This window comes from Lontra canadensis, unplaced genomic scaffold (assembly GCF_010015895.1).
Source record: "Lontra canadensis isolate GAN:19392208 unplaced genomic scaffold, GSC_riverotter_1.0 scaffold208, whole genome shotgun sequence".
Classification (NCBI taxonomy): Eukaryota; Metazoa; Chordata; class Mammalia; order Carnivora; family Mustelidae; genus Lontra; species Lontra canadensis.
In genome coordinates this window covers 983,677-1,002,913 of record NW_022631202.1, presented here as the reverse complement: position 1 = coordinate 1,002,913, position 19,237 = coordinate 983,677, and the positions used below count along the sequence as shown (strand labels likewise).

General features: G+C 42.2%; 1 protein-coding gene and 1 pseudogene across 5 annotated transcripts in view; both read right to left on the bottom strand.

Annotated features, from left to right (window-relative positions):
* Positions 1-10,538: 10,538 nt before the first annotated feature.
* Positions 10,539-11,652, bottom strand: LOC116861897 (annotated as a pseudogene).
* Positions 11,653-15,330: 3,678 nt separating this feature from the next.
* Positions 15,331-19,237, bottom strand: part of ZNF507 (zinc finger protein 507) — a 39,227-nt gene continuing 35,320 nt past the window's right edge. For all 5 annotated transcript variants that reach the window (XM_032848777.1, XM_032848778.1, XM_032848779.1 and 2 more), the window contains one exon: positions 15,331-19,159. In XM_032848777.1, coding sequence (XP_032704668.1) covers positions 18,793-19,159 — 367 coding nt within the window. In that variant the 3' untranslated portion in view covers positions 15,331-18,792. The remainder of the gene's footprint in view (positions 19,160-19,237) is intronic.

Sequence of the window (19,237 nt, the reverse complement as noted above, 5' to 3'; positions counted from 1 at the left end):
GTAATCCATATGTCTAAATACTGAGTCCTTTGGACTTGACCCTAAATATCTCTGAACTTGCCTGACTTTTCTCCCCTTCTATTGCCAAGTTACCATTTCCTTGTCAGGATCATTTTAATGGCCTCTTAGCTGATGGCTTAACCTGCATCCCTGCCCCAACCTCCATCCCTGCCCTGTGTCCTTGTCTACTCAATCCACCCTCCATGTAATAAGACCATGTAGTAAGACCAGAGTGGTCTTACTAAAACAGAGCTCTGCTGGTGACTTTGTGGCTTTATATAAAAATCAAGCTTCTTAAACACAGTTAGAATGATGGCCATGAATCAGTTTCCATTTACCTATCCAGCCTCATCCCTACTTCCTTTTTGTAAACTTCAAGGTTTTTGCGGGTGTCTCCTTGCACTCTCTTTGTCTGACTTCCCTGCTATTCAGTCTTTGAATTTCAGCTTCAATGATCCTTGCTGCCTGGTATTTATACCCTCGTAGACTCCCTTCATACTGAACCGTAGCTGTCTGTGTGATTGATAGGGTATGGTGGAAATGACATTGTAGGGCTTAAAAGACATCCCAATTTTAGCCTTAGCCTCTCTTGGATTGCTCACTTCAGGGCCCCCAACCACCATGTTGCAAGGACACTCAAACAGCCAGTGGAGAAGGCCACCTGGGCAGCAGCTGGCCTCTGGCCCAGCGCCAGCTTAGAGGGAGGTCAGCCAACTCCAGGTCAGCCTTCAGATAACTGCAGCCTCATGAGAGATCCCGAGCTGGAAATGCCCATCCGTGCCACTCCCAAATACCTCACCGGAAACAATAAGGATCATACATGGTTTTGTTTGTTTGTTTGTTTGTTTTTTAGATTTTATTTATTTATTTGCCAGAGAGAGAGAGAGAGCGAGAGAGCGAGCACAGGCAGGCCGAGTGGCAGCAGAGGCAGAGGGAGAAGCAGGCTCCCCGCCGAGCAAGGAGCCCAATGTGGGACTCAATCCAGGATGCTGGGATTATGACCTGAGCCGAAGGCAGCTGCTTAACCAACTGAGCCACCCAGGCATCCCATGGGATCATACATGTTTATTGTGGTTTTGAGTTTGGGGGTAATTTTGTTACACAATGATAGGTAATCAGTCCATTAGTATTCCTCTGTGTGGTTTTATTTAACTCTTCCCCTCTGATTGGACATTTAGGTGATTTCTAGCATTATCCTATTACAAGCAATGCTGTAGAGACTATCTTTATAGTTTTGTAATTCTTTAGGACATATTTCAGGAAACAGAATTGCTAGAAGTCATATTTTAAATGATGATAAACACTGGCAAACGACATTCCAAAAAGGTTAATGACTCCATTACTCTACACTTCCATGGATGTGTATCACAGTGCTGATTTCTTCACGCCCTTGCCAACAATGGATACTTTGAATCTTGGCCAATCTTACTCGACAGGTGAGGGATCACTTAAAATGCTCTGTGTGAGGCCGAGACAGTGGGGTTAGGGGTTTACTGGCTGTTTGCGTTTCTTTTTCTAGGATTTGTCTTTTTTGTGTTCTTTGACCGGTCATTGATTTAATGTTGACACAAGGGATTATTCCCAGATTACGGATATCGGCCTTTAGTTTTATGCCCCGCAGATGTTTCCTCATTCTCGAATGCCTCGCCAGGTGTCTCGCTACGTAGCAGTTTTCCATTTTTATGTTGTCAAATCTGTCACCTTTCCTTTATAGTTTCTGGGATTTTCCATCATGCTTAGGAAAACTTTTCCCATTGCAAGATGGTAAAATTTTAAAAATACTTTCTTCTAATTTTTAGAAATGTGGCATCTTTTTAATACATGGGGTGAGATGGGGATCTGACATAATTTCTTTCTAGCTGGTTGGTTGGCTGCTTCACCATTATTCTTAATCTACTGCTTTGAATTACCTTGTCACCTCCTAATCCCGTATGTCTATGGCCTGTTAACTCACTTCACTATGTTTAAGTGACTTAAAAAAGGAATTCTGTCGAACAGTTCAACATATTCGCAATTACTGTTTCTTTATAGAAAGCTTTGATACTTGCGAGAACAAGTGCCCCTTTATTATACTTCTTTTAAACATGTCTTGGTAAGTTTTTGGTATTTACTCGCTCAGATGAACTTTATAATCATTTACCAGTTTTTTCTGTCCTTTTCTTTTTTTTTTTGGCTTGTTCATTTTTTTTCCCCCTTCCAAATTTTTATTTAAATTCTAGTTAATGTATAGTGTAATATTGGTTTCAGGAGTAGAATTGAGTGATTTATCACTTCCATACAACACCCGGTGCTCACCATAAGTGTCTTCCTTAATACCCATCACCTACTTAGCCCATGTCCCCAACTCCTTCCCCTCCAGCAACCCTCAAGTTTGTTCTCCATAGTTAAGAGTCTGTTTCCTGGTTTGTGTGTATCTCTCTCTTTTTTCCTCACTCCTATGTTCATCTGTTTTGTTTTGTTTTTTTTTAATTCCACCTGTGAGTGAAGTCATGTGGTATTTGTCTTTCTCTGACTTATTTCACTAAGCACAATACCATCTAGATCCAACCACGTTGTTGCAAATGGCAAGATTTCATTCTTTTTGATGGCTGAGTGTTATTTTACTGTGTGTGTGTGTGTGTGTGTGTATCACATCTTTTTTTTTTTTTATAAACATATATTTTTTTCCCCAGGGGTACAGGTCTGTGAATCTCCAGGTTTACACACTTCACAGCACTCACCATAGCACATACCCTCCCCAATGTCCATAACCCCACCCCCCCTCTCCCAACCCCCCTCCCCCCAGCAACCCTCAGTTTGTTTTGTGAGATTAAGAGTCACTTATGTTTTATCTCCCTCCCAATCCCATCTTGCTTCATTTACTCTTCTCCTACCCCCTTAACCCCCCATGTTGCATCTCCTCTCCCTCATATTAGGGAGATCATATGATAGTTGTCTTTCTCCGATTGACTTATTTCGCTAAGCATGATACCCTCTAGTTCCATCCACGTCGTCGCAAATGGCAAGATTTCATTTCTTTTGATGGCTGCATAGTATTCCATTGTGTATATATACCACATCTTCTTTATCCATTCATCTGTTGATGGACATCTAGGTTCTTTCCATAGTTTGGCTATTGTAGACATTTCTGCTATAAACATTCGGGTGCACGTGCCCCTTCGGATCACTACGTTTGTATCTTTAGGGTAAATACCCAGCAGTGCAATTGCTGGGTCATAGGGTAGCTCTATTTTCAACATTTTGAGGAACCTCCATGCTGTTTTCCAGAGTGGTTGCACCAGCTTGCATTCCCACCAACAGTGTAGGAGGGTTCCCCTTTCTCCGCATCCTCGCCAGCATCTGTCATTTCCGGACTTGTTAATTTTAGCCATTCTGACTGGTGTGAGGTGGTATCTCATTGTGGTTTTGATTTGTATTTCCCTGATGCTGAGTGATATGGAGCACTTTTTCATGTGTCTGTTGGCCATCTGGATGTCTTTGCAGAAATGTCTGTTCATGTCTTCTGCCCATTTCTTGATTGGATTATTTGTTCTTTGGGTGTTGAGTTTGCTAAGTTCTTTATAGATTCTGGACACTAGCCCTTTATCTGATATGTCGTTTGCAAATATCTTCTCCCATTCTGTCAGTTGTCTTTTGGTTTTGTTAACTGTTTTCTTTGCTGTGCAAAAGCTTTTAATCTTGATAAAATCCCAATAGTTCCTTTTTGCCCTTGCTTCCCTTGCCTTTGGCGATGTTCCTAGGAAGATGTTGCTGCGGCTGAGGTCGAAGAGGTTGCTGCCTGTGTTCTCCTCAAGGATTTTGATGGATTCCTTTCTCACATTGAGGTCCTTCATCCATTTTGAGTCTATTTTCGTGTGTGGTGTAAGGAAATGATCCAATTTCATTTTTCTGCATGTGGCTGTCCAATTTTCCCAACACCATTTATTGAAGAGTCTGTCTTTTTTCCATTGGACATTCTTTCCTGCTTTGTCGAAGATTAGTTGACCATAGAGTTGAGGGTCTATTTCTGGGCTCTCTATTCTGTTCCATTGATCTATGTGTCTGTTTTTGTGCCAGTACCATACTGTCTTGATGATGACAGCTTTGTAATAGAGCTTGAAGTCTGGAATTGTGATGCCACCAACTTTGGCTTTCTTTTTCAATATTCCTTTGGCTATCCGAGGTCTTTTCTGGTTCCATATAAATTTTAGGATTATTTGTTCCATTTCTTTGAAAAAAATGGATGGTACTTTGATAGGAATTGCATTAAATGTGTAGATTGCTTTAGGTAGTATAGACATTTTCACAATATTTATTCTTCCAATCCAGGAGCATGGAACATTTTTCCATTTCTTTGTGTCTTCCTCAATTTCTTTCATGAGTACTTTATAGTTTTCTGTGTATAGATTCTTAGTCTCTTTGGTTAGGTTTATTCCTAGGTATCTTATAGTTTGGGGTGCAATTGTAAATGGGATTGACTCCTTAATTTCTCTTTCTTCTGTTTTGTTGTTGGTGTAGAGAAATGCAACTGATTTCTGTGCATTGATTTTATATCCTGACACTTTACTGAATTCCTGTTCAAGTTCTAGCAGTTTTGGAGTGGAGTCTTTTGGGTTTTCCACATATAGTATCATATCGTCTGCGAAGAGTGATAGTTTGACTTCTTCTTTGCCGATTTGGATGCCTTTAATTTCTTTTTGTTGTCTGATTGCTGAGGCTAGGACTTCTAGTACTATGTTGAATAGCAGTGGTGATAACGGACATCCCTGCCGTGTTCCTGACCTTAGAGGAAAAGCTTTCAGTTTTTCTCCATTGAGAATGATATTTGCGATGGGTTTTTCATAGATGGCTTTGATAATATTGAGGTATGTGCCCTCTATCCCTACACTTTGAAGAGTTTTGATCAGGAAGGGATGCTGTACTTTGTCAAATGCTTTTTCAGCATCTATTGAGAGTATCATATGGTTCCTGTTTTTTCTTTTATTAATGTGTTTTATCACATTGATTGATTTGCGGATGTTGAACCAACCTTGCAGCCCTGGAATAAATCCCACTTGGTCGTGGTGAATAATCCTTTTAATGTTCTGTTGAATCCTATTGGCTAGTATTTTGGTGAGAATTGTGTATCACATCTTTATCCATTCATCAGTCGGTGGACACTTGGGCTCCTTCCATAATTTGGCTGTTGTTAATGCTGCTGTAAACATCACAGTGCATGTACCTCTTTGAATCTGTATTTTTGTACCTAGCAATGTAATCACTGGATCACAGGGTAGCTCTATTTTTAACTTCTTGAGGAACCTCCATACCGTTTTCCACAGTGGCTGCACCAGTTTGCATTCCTACCAACATGTAAGAGGGTTCCCCTTTCTCCACATCCTCGCCAACACCTGTCATTTCCTGACTTGTTAATTTTAACCATTCTGACTGGTGTGAGGTGGTGTCTCAGTGTGGTTTTGATTTGCATTTCCCTGATGATGAGTGATGTTGAGCATCTTTTCATGTGCCCGTTGGCCATCTGGATGTCTTTTTTGGGAAAATCTCTGTTCATGTCTTCTGCCCATTTCTTAACTAGATTATTTGTTTTTCTTTCTTAAAAAAAAAAAAAGTAAAGATTTTGTATATTTATTTGTCAGAGAGAGAGAATGTGAGCAAGCACAAGCAGGGGGAGCAGCGGACAGAGGGAGAAGTAGACTCCTTGCCGAGCGAGAAGCCGTATGTGGGACTCGATTCCAGGACTCCAGGATCATGACCTGAGCTGAAGGCAGATGCTTAACCAACTGAACCACCCAGGTGCCCCTGGATTATTTGTTTTTTGGGTGTTGAGTTTGATAAGTTCTTCATAGATTTTGGAAGTATGAAGTCAGATACTGGAAGTACCCTTTATCAGATATGTCATTTGCAAATACTGCTCCTATTCCGTAGGCCCCCTTTTAGTTTTGTTGATTGTTTCCTTTGCTTTGCGGAAGCTTCTTGATGAAGTTCCAGTAGTTCATTTTTGCTTTTGTTTCCCTTGCCTCGGGCAGCGTGTCTAGTAAGAAGTTACTATGGCCAAAGTCAGAGAGGTGGCTGCCTGTATTCTCAGATTTTGATGGTTTCCTGTGTCATATTTAGGTCTTTCATCCCTTTTGAGTTTATTTTTGTGTATAGTGTATGAGAACAGCCCAGTTTCATTCTGCACTTCTTCCAGTTTTCCCAGCACCGTTTGTTGCAAAAACTTATCTTTTCTTCCCCTGGGCATTCGTTCCTGCTTTGTCGAAGATTAGTTGACCATAGAGTTGTGGGTCTATTTCTGGGCTCTCTATTCTGTTCCATCGATCTGTGTGTCTGTTTTTATGCCAGTACCACACTGTCTTGATGACGACAGCTTTGTGATAGAGCTTGAAGTCCTGAATCATGATGCCTCCTGGTTTGCTTTTCTTATTCAGAATTGCTTTGGCTATTCTGGGTTTTTTGTAGTTCCACGCAAATTTTAGGATTGTTTGTTCTGTCAAAAACGCGGCTGGTATTTTGGTAGGGATTGTATTAAATGTGTAGATTGCTTTGGGTAGCACAGACTAAAATTTTAACAGTGTTTGTTCTTCCAATCCATGAGCATGGAATGTTTTTCCACTCCTTTGGGTCCTCTTGCATTTCTTTCATGTTCTGTAGTTTTCAGAGTACAGATCTTTTCCCTCTTTGGTTCAGCTTATTCCTAGTATCTCCCTGGTTTGGGTGCGGTTGTACATGGGAACATTCCCTTGGTTTCTTCTGCTGCTGCTTCCTTACTGGTTATTTACCAATTTTCAACAAAGAATCCATGGAGGTTTTTACTGGCATCGTATAAAATGCATAGAAACGTTTGGGCGAAGTGAGATCTTTCTGATGCTGGGTATACTTTTATAGGAACGTGTATTCAGGTGAGAACAGTTTGGCCAGCCACCTGTGTTCTTCTAACCATGCTTTCATCCAATTCCTGTTTTTCTATAAGGGTTGACTTTTCAGGTGTCTTGATAAAAGAGCAGAATTTTTTCCTCTCAGACCTTTATCGGATAAAAATTACAGACACATACATATATTTAGCTAAAGTAAATATAAATGGAAATCCTAGTATTTTCTGCCTGCATGCCAACGGATTGTTCTATACATTCCTTGTGTAAGACCCATACACGAGACTACGGCAACGGGCCATGCCTGAAGCCCCCCTCTGAGCACGGCTCGGTGTGCTTCCTTTTAGGGAAGCTGTGCCAAGTCCAAGGGAACGCTTCCTCAGTGCTTACAAATCATTACAGAGCTGCACAGAATTGACCTTACACTCAAGGCCTTCCCTCCTTTAAGACATTTGTCCACAGAGGGGCGCCTGGGTGGCTACGTTGGTTAAGCCTCCGACTCTTGATTTCAGCTCAGGTTGTGATCTCAGGGTCATGGGATCAAGCCCCAGGACAGATGCCTTGCTGGACCTGGAACCTGCTTATGATTCTCTCTTCTTTCCCTCTTCCTCCACTCCCTACCCCTGCTCTGCACTCATAGGGCACTATCTCTCTCTCTGTCTCTAAATAAAAGGTATTTGTCAGTATATGGTTCCTTCCCTGTGAGATTCTTTAGAAAAGCATTATGAAATATTGTTAGTATTGATTTTTTTTTCTCCCTTTGATCAACTTTGTAATAACTAGATTTGTAGTGGTTTAAACGGTGAAATTCAGGGGCACCTGACTGGCTCAGTTGGTAGAGTGTGGGACTCTTGATCTCAGGGTTGTGAGTTCAAGCCCCATGTTGGATATGGAGCCTCCCTAAAATAAAAAATAAAATAAAATAGAGAAACTCACAGGCAGATCAGCATTGGTGCACAATTACTGACTTTTTTTTTTTTAAGATTTTATTTATTTATTCGACAGAGAGATCACAAGTAGGCAGAGAGACAGGCGGGGTAGGGGGCGGTGAAGCAGCCCCCCTCTGAACAGAGACCCCAATGCGGGGCTTGATCCCAGGGTCCTGAGACCATGACCTGAGCTGAAGGCAGAGGCTTAACCCACTGAGCCACCCAGGCGCCCACAATTACTGACTCTTAACGTTAACAGTACTTCAGCATTACCAATTTTGTTTCATTATCCTTCTTCATACCTGCTACTCCTACCTCTCCTTGTCTCTTCTTCCCACCTACACCTTCTTTTTCCATTTCCATGGTTAGAAGAACTGTTGTACTTCTCTATTTCAAATGAGGACACGAATAGTCAAGTTATTCAATTAAAGCAGATGGTGGTTCTTTATCATAGAAGCTTTTTGCCAAATGTGACGATTCCTCGATGTTGACTCTTCTGGTCCACAAACCAGTGGCCCTGGCTGGCCTTCCCAGTTTGTTCCTTCGGACTGCTCAAATGTCACTCCCTGCAACAGGCATAACACAACAGGTGTCTGAACTCCTAGAAGTACACATTTCCTACCAACGGATGCCAAAGCGTATTGTCTGGCTTGGGAGTTTTTCCGTAGGAAGAAGTAGGACTTTGAGCCAGAAATATATATGTTTCTAACACTCTCAAACTAAGTTATTTTATCCTGCCTTCAATTATGGCTAATCTAGCATGGGGCTGGATTTTTCACTAACGCTAAGTGTTCCTCTGCAGACCTCCGGAGTCCACCCATGAATATCAGTAAGCCAGCCGGAGGGATTCCTTCTGTGGAAAATTCGCAGGTTATGGCCGAAGCTCTCCAGACCTGCCAGCCGGGGCTCACCAGACCCCCGCAGCCATGTGGAGTGTGAACTGGGTGTATTCAGCACTTTAGGGATCCCCGCACGATGAGGGCGCAGATGCAGCCACCTCGGAGAGGTTTTTACTCAAAATCTCTTGAGGACCTTTTGAATTTTCAGTCTGGATACCAGAAAAGCGCTTGCAGTGGTATCCTACTCTCCCGGCGATGGTTGCCAACCAGGTCATTTTAGAAGCCTGGCTGAGGATTCAGTATTAATCAGGGTAGGGCTTAGCTGGCTGAAGCCTCACCTCAAAAACAGTGGCTTCCGGAAGACGTTTATTTCTGTCACAGAGGCAGCCCAGCTCCACAGTCTCAGGGACCCCGGGTCTGGGTCAGGGCTCTGCCCTCCCCAGGATGTCACACTTGTTCCTGTAGTCAGCTCTTCACGGAACAGACAGCAGGAAACCGAAGGGAAGGGGAGGGAGCTCAGCCTGGTAGTTTCATGTCCCTTCCGCTCATACCCCACTAGCCTTCCTTTGGTCACACGGCCTTGCCTAAGCCACAAGGAAGATTGGGAAGCCGGCTAGCCACGTGCGCCCTTCTAGAAACCCTCCCGCCGTGGGAGAGAGCGGGTGTTGGGGAACACGTGGGAGCGTCTGCCGCAGCTCACGCGGGAGGTGCTTTCTTCCGAGGGGCGAGGTTGAACTGTGCTGTGTCATTAGTCTCCTCTCTGCCGATCCCAGACTCCAGGAGCACCAGCAGTACAGAATCCCTTTCTACAGTAGAGTGTGGGAATGGCTCACAACCGTGAAAGAGAACCAGAGCGATTCACAGTTAACGTGTGTTGTGAAGGGTCCCAACTCAATCCAAAACAGTATCAAACTGGCTACTAACTGAGGATTCCTTAGCTGTCAGTCCCCCCCATCAACAACCCTGGCTTTATGGAAACGCGTACATTTCTTTCTTTTCTTTTTTTTAACTGGAAATTTAATTTTATTGGGTTAGGTTTTACCAGAAGATATCTCACTGGGGGGCATTTAGAAAGTTTTAATTAGCTAAAAAATTACTTTAAAAATTAGATGTTTATTGTGGCACCTGGGTGGCTCAGTGGGTTAAAGCCTCTGCCTTTGGCTCAGGTCATGGTCCCGGGGTCCTGGGATCGAGCCCCACATCGGGCTCTCTGCTCAGCAGGGAGCCTGCTTCCTCCTCTCTCTCTCTCTGCTTGCGTCTCTGCCTACTTGTGATCTCTGTCTGTCAAATAAATAAAATCTTAAAAAAAATTAGATGTTTGTTAAGTATTTGAATAAATCAGTTGAAAGGTGCTATAGCTTACTGTATAGGTAAGATTTGGTGTCTTGGAATTTCAAACACAAACCCCAAGGTATGGTGTAGCTAGAATGTCATTCTGCATTTCTACTTACACAAAACTAGTGTCACTGTTTTAAGGTTTTAATTGGAAGTCATGTCCTTTGTGTCTCACTTCTATACATACCCTTTTTTTTTTTTAAACCAAATGGTAACGGTTAAACACAAGTGCCGTTTGGTTTCCTCTCTGCCACGTCCAGCTATTTTCCCACCAATCGCGGTTCCACTTGGAGCAAGGACTGCTGTGCCCTGGGCCCTGAGGACAGTCCCCCAGGGGAAGAGGCTGTGCTGCAGAATCAGGACTGCCTGGTGTCGCAGTCCCGCAGCTGGAGCCGCACTGTGAGGTGCTGGGACACTGGCTTAAGTCTAAGACGGGACAGTTCTCATCAGCCCCAAGGACTTCCGTCCCCCAGACGGTCCAGTGCATGGACGCGCTCCCGTGCAGTTAGCTGCTGATTGTGCGGCGCACACGCGATCCTGAATACGATCCGTTCTCCTTGGGCCGAAGCGTTGCCGACGCTGCCAGCTCACGGCTCCTCGAGGGAAAGGGACCGTCTCTGGTCCTTCATGGCACTTTACAGGTATGAGAAAAAGATGGTATGAACTTAACGTGACAACAACAGAGTAATGTTCTAGCACTTTCTCTTGGACTGTTCTTTTTCTTTTGGGGGGAGGGAGCAAATAATTTTTAATTTTTTTTTTTTTTTAAACAAATACACTACAGAGAATCCTGCCACGCTGCCAGCCCTGGACGCACTTCTGGGCCACAAGTCTGCACACTCCTTGGTGGCTGGTTCTGCAATGGTGGAATCTTTAATTTTGACTTCATTACTAGGACCATCGTGTTATCCTCACACCATCTTTTCTCCGGTGTGACTTTTGTTGTCCAGTCCCCCACTGCTGGATGTCCCTCCCTTCTAACTCTGGCTTGCCTTTCCCACTGTGGCCACCACCATGTCACCCCCACCAGCAGCAGGACGTCTGTTCGGCGGTCCCTCCATCCCCTTCACACAGACAATATACAGATTTGGGGCTCCTGTGTTGTCAGCACAGTTGATAAAGGCTCCCACCAGAATACCCAGGGAAATCGGGAATTTTGCCCCAGAGGACCCACCATGTCCTCGCTTCGACACTGAATGTTAGGATGACTATTATCTTAGATGCGACGTGTCTACAATATTCTAGGTACTGAGAAATAGGTTTGCCTTTTTTGGTGTCGGTTAAGGGATAGGATATTTTGAGTATCCTTCCCCAAAACACAAGCCAGCATGGTTCTTACGTTAGTTTCTAAGGTTGTAACAAGAATCTTTGCTAATAGCATTTATAAGGCCAAGTTTAATCTCCAACGCCCTCACAGTTAATGTGCCAAACGAAACAACCACCGTCGAGCTCCTAGATGGCCAGGCCCTCTTGTCGCCTGGTCACTAACCTTCCCAACTGCCCTGTGAGCTCTGAGTAGTACCCTCTGTTCTACTGATGAAGAAATGGGCTCAGGAAAGGTGGAATGTCTTGCTCAAGGTCACATGGCTGGGAAGCCAGTTCTGTCCCGAGCTGTGTCAGGACTTGACCAAGCGTTTTACGGACAGTCTCGTTTGACCCACGGGACTCTGTGAAGTCGGTATTAGACTGGCGGCCCGACATTTCACAAAACAGAAGAAAGCGCCGAACTTCTTAAAGATTAGAGAGGGTCCAGCCAGGCTGTGTTCCAAACCGGTGGAGGCGGCAGCGCCCCCCGCGCCTGGTGTGCGGCTCTGGTGGGCTGTCGTCCCGACCTTCCTCCCTAGTTTCAGATGGGAACATGGTGACTGCTTTCCCACGGGGGAAGAGTCACACTTATTTTTTTTCCTGCTATTACAAAGTTTAGTTTTAAACATTGTCGGGCTGTATGGCTGCTTCATCAGCATTTGCTCACCGGGATACAAAGCGGCTCCAGCTGGGCACAGGTTCTGAAGAGCTTATTTTAGATTTTTTGACCTATACGGTGATACTCCACATGGACTCCAGTATCAGCATTCTAGAAAGACACCACCTCACCAACTGTGCTCTGCTTCACACTGGAGAAGGCCTGAAACAACGAAGGTAACCTTGAAACCACTGGTTTACTTAATCATTCTGGGAGGACTGTTTTTTTTTTTTTTTGGTACCACGTTAGCTATAGAAGATAAATACAGCTTAAGATTTGAACCACGTCCTGCTGTACTTTTTCTCAAGCCTGAAATAGGATTTTCTAACACCTTTTGTGGTTGGAAATGCTGAATTTAAATAGGACTGCAGATATAAACAAAAAGAGCAAGATGTGGATTGATGTGCCTATTTCAGTAGAATGCAGCCACATTATTTCTGAAATACAGATACAAAAATTGACAAACTGACAAGTGGGAAATACAGAAATCTGGAGATGTGCACTGCAGTGACAATAGGCCTTTAAATAACGCTATTAGGTACTAATAAAAGACCTGAGAAACGAGTAACTTACGTTGTCGAGGGTCTCTCCAGGTCACAGTTTTTAAGAATAATAAAAACTCTATTTCATCATTATTCATACCAGTGGCAATGACACGGATAAGTTTTTTTTCATTTTTCTTTTTAACAAAGGATAAAGCTGAGAAATCAGATGAGGTAACTAGGTGAGTCTGAGCTCGTGGTCAAGGATTCATTTTCTCCTAATTTGTGGAAGTCAGACTCCATCTCCCTAACGTGCAATGTCCTTTCCAAACAAAGGACCCAGGTACCTCAGTATTACCGTGGAAGTCCCTGGCTTACGTTCAGTTTTGCAACGTGTTACGCGATGGTACCTTCACTGTCTGGTTGAAGTGACAATTGGTGTGAATGTGGTTGAGTTAGGAAGCCAAAAGACAGCAACATTTGGTAATTTAGTTACGAAATGGTAAGAATTTATATTAGGTGCCTAAAATCAAACTCTTTAATTCAAAGGAAGATCTACTATCTACTTTTGTAAGGCAAACGAGTGAAGTGGTGATTACCCATTACTGGAAAGAATACCCAAGGAGACAAGAAAAACTGAGTAGGTCAGAATCTTATACTTAGGGTTCATGTAGGAAAATGCAGCGCCACAACATGAGGTCCAGTCCGCAGTGCGATACACGGACTGGGTCTTGCTGCGCAGGTGGGACTCCGGAAATCGATCAAGAACCTTACTTATAGTCATTTGGATTTTAAACTATAAACCCAAGCACACTACCTAAGCAAGCCTGTCCTATGGCATCAGTGAGAAACTTTTCTAGGAACCTACAGGGCTGAAAATGTCCGTTTTACATTTTGGCGGCTGACGTGGAAGACATCTAGGAAGGAAAGGACTCTTCACTCTGCCAGTTAGGTCAACAGACCGACACTCAAGTGAGCCACAACCTCCGTGAATGTGGCGTTAGACTCGGACAAGCTATTCTCCATCGCCAAGAGGCGCATCAAACACTCTCTTCTCTGGATCCTGGATTCCTCTGCCAGTTGCCGGCAGGGTGAGGGGCTCAGCTCCCGCGGTTACCCGGTTGCCAGGCACAGTGGTCAGCCGTGCGGGTGGAACAGCCAGGCCGGCTGAAGTGCCCAGGCCGCCGAGAGGGTGAAGCAGGCAGCGGACAGGCAACACTGTCAGGCCGTTGGGAGAAAACAAGGCAGGACTTTTTATAGCAGCATTATTTAGTTTCTTATTTAATCGTGCACTGTTATTTTAAACAAATTGTGTGTGGCTCTAAATAGCAGAGATGATGAAATAGGTTAAAGTCATAAATTATGGATAAGGGCTGTGGAAGAACAGGAAGACTTTATAAAAATTACAGAGGGAGAAATAATAATGATTTAGCTAGAAAACAGTGCTATAAAAAGCTTTCTCTATAAAAAGGTTTTTTTTCCTTTTTTTCTTTCTGGTAGTTTTAAAGCACGGGTCATACCATTGTTCCAGCTCAGAGGTCAGCCAACTTTTTCTCTGGAACCATTTATTGTCCGACAAATGGTACGTAATTTGGGCTTCGTGGGCCGTACGGTCTCTGTCTCAACTCCTTGACGCCCCTGTTGGACCTTGAAAATAGTCATGTGCCATGTGGAAACCAACGGGTGTGGCTTCACTCTAGTCACAAACGCAAGTGGCAGGCCAGAACAGAAGCCAGAGTGTAGTTTGGTCCAACAGGAAAATGATGTCGGCCACATGTGGAATTTAAAATCTTCTGATAGCTACATTAGAGAAGTAAAATCAGGTAAAATTATTTTAATAGTCTATTTTATTTAAACCCAAGTGTCATTTCAACATGTGCTATAAAAGCTATTAGTAACACTTTACTGGGGTGCCTGGGTGGCTCAGTTGTTAAGCGTCTGCCTTTGGCTCAGGTCATGATCCCAGAATCCTGGGATCGAGTCCCACGTGGGCTCCCTGTTCCGCAGGAAGCCTGCTTCTCTCTCTCCCACTGCCCCTACTTCTGTTCCCTCTCTAGCTGTGTCTCTGCCAAATAAGTAAATAAAATCTTAAAAAAGAAACCACCACTTTACCTTTTTTGGACTAAGTTTTCAAAACTGTGTGTACTGTACACTCACAGCGTATGTGTCAGGTCTCAGCTGCTCGAAAGCCACACATGGCTCGTGGCTACCAAGCTGCAGTATTATGTTGTGAACTTCCATGCTGGGCTTTCCACAACCAGTGTGGTTTGATGACAAAGTACTGGCATTTGCTTCTTACAAAATAGGGGACGGAATTACGTTGCTGCAAGGGACAAAGGACAGGATTACAGCTACTGAGAAGCAGCATGTGGCCTCAGACACTTTAAGCTGAGCTGGCCCAGGATGCTGGGGCACAAATGGGTAATGAGAGCAACGACAGATCAGATGATGTTAGCGTCACGTGTCAATACAACAAACAAATCTAGTTTAAAAAAAAAGTCTTGATGTAGACCACAAAATGATCAAGGTGTAAATACACCACTGTAGTTTTTGGCCTTCAGTAAAAAAATGCTGATTGTTATTAACATAGCTGGTCTTCAGCACTGTCACTATCAGAATTGAAGGTGTCTAAAAAATGATTGGGAAGATAAAATGGAAAACTGTGTAGCACGGAAGAAAAAGAGCTTCAAAAGTAGACTGAATTTTTTTAAAATGATTAAAATGATCTAAGTGCTTTTCCAATTATTTTTGTATAACAGGGTTTAATGCTAGTTGATAATTTACCAAGTTCCCAAAGGGTAATCTTAAGCCATAATCGTAAGCTCAAGCCTTGAGAAGTTCTTCAGTATTTAAACCCAACTTTCCAAGTGATCGAATCAACATTTCTAAGATAAAAATGGATAGACCCTTTTGGTAAGAAAACGTAGAGGCAAGTGTTTTTAACAAAAAATTTATTACCAAAATACAATATTAAAGTCAATACATGACAAACTCCTGTAAAGCAAAATAAATTATTCTAACATTGTACAGTATTTCCAAAGGTAGTTAAAGAAGCACTATAGACCTTGCTTCACTGTTTGTGGAACAGATGAACTGTTCTACCATGAACACGATCCTAGAGTTTTAGGCTTTAAGGCATGCAGCTCGATGTGCAGGATAATTTTACAAAATGCAAATCATCCTATTTTAATAAGATACAGTGTCAGAATTAACTGTAGTCTTTACATGTCAGTGTTCCAGAAATTTTTAGACTTTGGCTATAGAAGCAATGCCATAGTGTTACACAATACTCATTTCTTAAAAAAATACATGTATTCATGTCCATGAATATCAAACTCAAATTTCTATTAAATATATTTTATAGAATATTACTTAGAGCACCTTGCTGTACAATAAAAAAAGATTAAATAAGTGTCTATGAAAACTAAAAATATAATAAGTCTCAATAGAGAAGCCTGCTTGTCTTTGTCAAGCCAAGTACATTGTGGGAAGATACAATGTAAACATGGGTGCCCACCATCTGCTTTGTGAGAAAAGACAGAAAATAAAGAAGCCACCAATAACTACCTCAAATAGGATGAGAGATCTAGAACAAAGGCTTCCGTCAGTGCCTGTACACTGCACTGGCTGGACACAGAACTAAAGTCTACAGGCAGGGCACTGGGAGAACAGTGGGGCTGCCCACCACCTTCTGGGTTATTAGAGGAGGAGAGAAAATGCTGGCCCCCTGGAAAGTATTACTTGTAATGATCACAATGCATCATTCTTGCCCCCTTTCCACCTTTGCCTCATACCTAGTACATTTCTTTTAAAAACTATTTTTACTATCAAATCTTAGAACTCCAAAGTGGAAAACAAGTACTATGAGCTTTATTATGGCAAAAGATCTACTACAAGTAAAATGTTATTCCTATAAGGAGAATTCCTGCTGATTATTGAAATAGCTATCTCTTCTATAATTAAAATTGCATACTTAGCCTTCATTATTACTTTCAGAAATGTTCAATTGTTTTTAGTAGAGACACTGTTCTCTTAAGGCTTGCCACAAAATGGTAACAGGAAGCTACAGAACACCCATGCCTTATGGGTCCTCCTGTCTTCCCGGGGAAAGTGTGTGAGGATATTCTAGGCTAGAATCAGGTGAATGTGAAAGATTTTGAACTTCTGGATTAATTTTTTCTCCATGAGTTAGGTAAATTTCAAATCCATGATTCCAAATGGAAAATTTAAGTAATAATCAATGGAAGTGGTTTAGGGAACTGAAGGTAATTTAGAAAGTCACTATTGATGTTTTTGGGATTTTTGGGGGTTATTAATATTTTCCAAATGATTACATGAAATTAAAACCAAGGAAACGTTATAAAACAAAATCTGGCTACTAAGGTTGTTAATTTTCAGAGTAGGTGATAAAAATGGAACCACTTAAAATACTTATATTTGAAATTAAATATAATTGTATTTTAATTCTGAAAACAGGAGAAAATATAAATCCACATGCAGTGAATTTGGGTAATATAATTTAGTATATACATAAATTCATTTTATCTTTTTAAAAACCACCTATCAGAAATGGAGTAACTTTCATAAATAAGTTAAAGCTACCTAAATCAAACAGCTGCAAAGTTAGGATCAATTCTGTTTAAATATCATCAACATGAGATTTAAAAAAAATTTAAACAATGTTTCAAGATGGTCTGGCCCCACTTGAGTAGTTTCTGATATGACCTTAAAAACATTCATTCATTCAACCCATACCTGGAGTTTGGGAATTCTTTCCTAAAGGTGTCTACAGAGTACTCCACTCAATAAATTGTTTTCAGTGTGTTCTAAGGTTATCACAGTCACAGCCTCAGCACTAGAAGGTGTTAGAAATCAAGTTCAGGAAGAGCACCATGAAGATGGTGCACTGCGTGGTGCACCCGCCTTTTGACTTGTGTGCGGAATTTACTTTGACAAAACAACACAAAAATAAATGATCAGCACTACAAAAGCGAAAACAAAACACCCCTGTTCTCTTCACTTCGAACACACTATACGAAAACGGTGTAACTGATGAGAAGCTTACATGTATCCCGTGGCGAGTTTTAGAGCAAAAGCACTGGTAGTTGGTCTTCCACATGTCCTACTGCCCACTGACAAAATGGAATATCCGAGCTGGGAGAAACCCTGTGGACTTGCCAAATGTTTGTTATTAAAAGTTTTATAAACAACCTGAATTTTTACTAGAGTTTAGCCACATCTGATTATACCGCTCATGCTAAGTACAACTAGATTAATAAGCTTCCGGAAGGGTCAGATCTCCGCAGTGGTACTCATTTTAAGAGGATTCTGAATTTCACCACTCTTCCCCCAAATGATTTTTATTTAAGAGTTCCAAGTACTTCCAAGGCCTGATGATCAAATGCAGCTTTTCATACTTTGTTGCCTGAATAGACCTTTGTGATCCCACACTTGGTCTGGTTTGGGAAAGAGGACTACAGAGCCCGTGTAGCTACGGAGAAAACTGCGGTGTTCTGTCAGGCACTTTGAAAAGAGCCTTTGGGAATGTGCTGCGCTAAAGGAGTCCCCATTTTCACGAACCTTCTCATTTGGTTTGAGGCTGGTGGGAACGCACCTATTTTCTCCTTTGCTCACAAGAAATTCCCTGTAAATTTAAGACAGTAAGTTATGTCTTAAATGCCTACTTATACTCTGGATTTGGATTCAGAGGTTTCTTTCTTTAAGAAGTAATGTTTCTTTAAAAAAAAAAAAAAGTAGTACTGTATCTTAGATTGAGCATAGGATTAATTCCTATCAATTTGGGGGAAGATTTAGGTAGATCATTTCAAAGCCCTCTGGTGATCTTTTCCTTGTTGACTCTGTTGGTGACAGTGAAAACCCCTCAGAGAGCAGCCTCCCACTGCCCCCAAGAGGCCTGTCCCTCTAGAGCTGGCACGTCCAAGTTCAGAATGAAGAAGAAAAACTAAACTCTGCTTAAGATTGTGATACTTCTAAAACAAGTTTTAACATAGTTCCAGAAAAGCTCTTTCTTAATTCTTTTGCTTGCATTTCTACACTATGATAAGCTTTGAATAATAAATACACTCAATACTCAGAAGAGGTAACAGGGTTAACACAGGGTTACGTCTTTGCTTCCTCCTCAAACCACTTCCCTTCACTCAGAATATTTAAATATCACTAGTGTGTATCCACTAGGAATTTTTTTTATTACACTGCAAATTTGGTTCTGAAGTCACATGCATCTCCTCAAAAAAACCAAAAACCAAAACCCAAATACCACACCAACTACTTCTTCTGTGTCTAGTAAGTTACTTCAGTTACTTGATAGCGCAAAGGGGAAACCGTGCTTTAAAGAATTTCTCTTCTACCGTGTTCCTCTTCAAGACATTATTCAATCTAATTTGTGTTTAAAGTGGTGCCGTGGTCCTTATTTAGGATGATGTTTACAATCTCACCCTCATGCTCTTTCATATGATCCAAGAGATTTTCTTTGCTGGTAGATTCGAAGCCACAGATACAACAACAGAAGAGTAAGACACAATACTCCATGCCAGGAGGCGCCAGACTGGAGTTTTTTTCCAAACTATATGAGGTATTACTTGTAGGGCTCAGTTTCTCATTGTCGTTGGAAGCGACGACTTCACCAGGAGCCTCAGAAATCAGCTCTGAGGATGATACCAAATTTTCCGAACTTCCAGTGACAGGATCGGCGCTTTCCTCGCTGCTGCTTAAGAGTGTCTTTGCAGGGGATCTCCCCAGAACTCTTAAAAACAAAACACAACACACCAAACGCTGAGCTGGTTATACTGTAAGACCAGCAGGTTTAACGCTCACTTTAGCT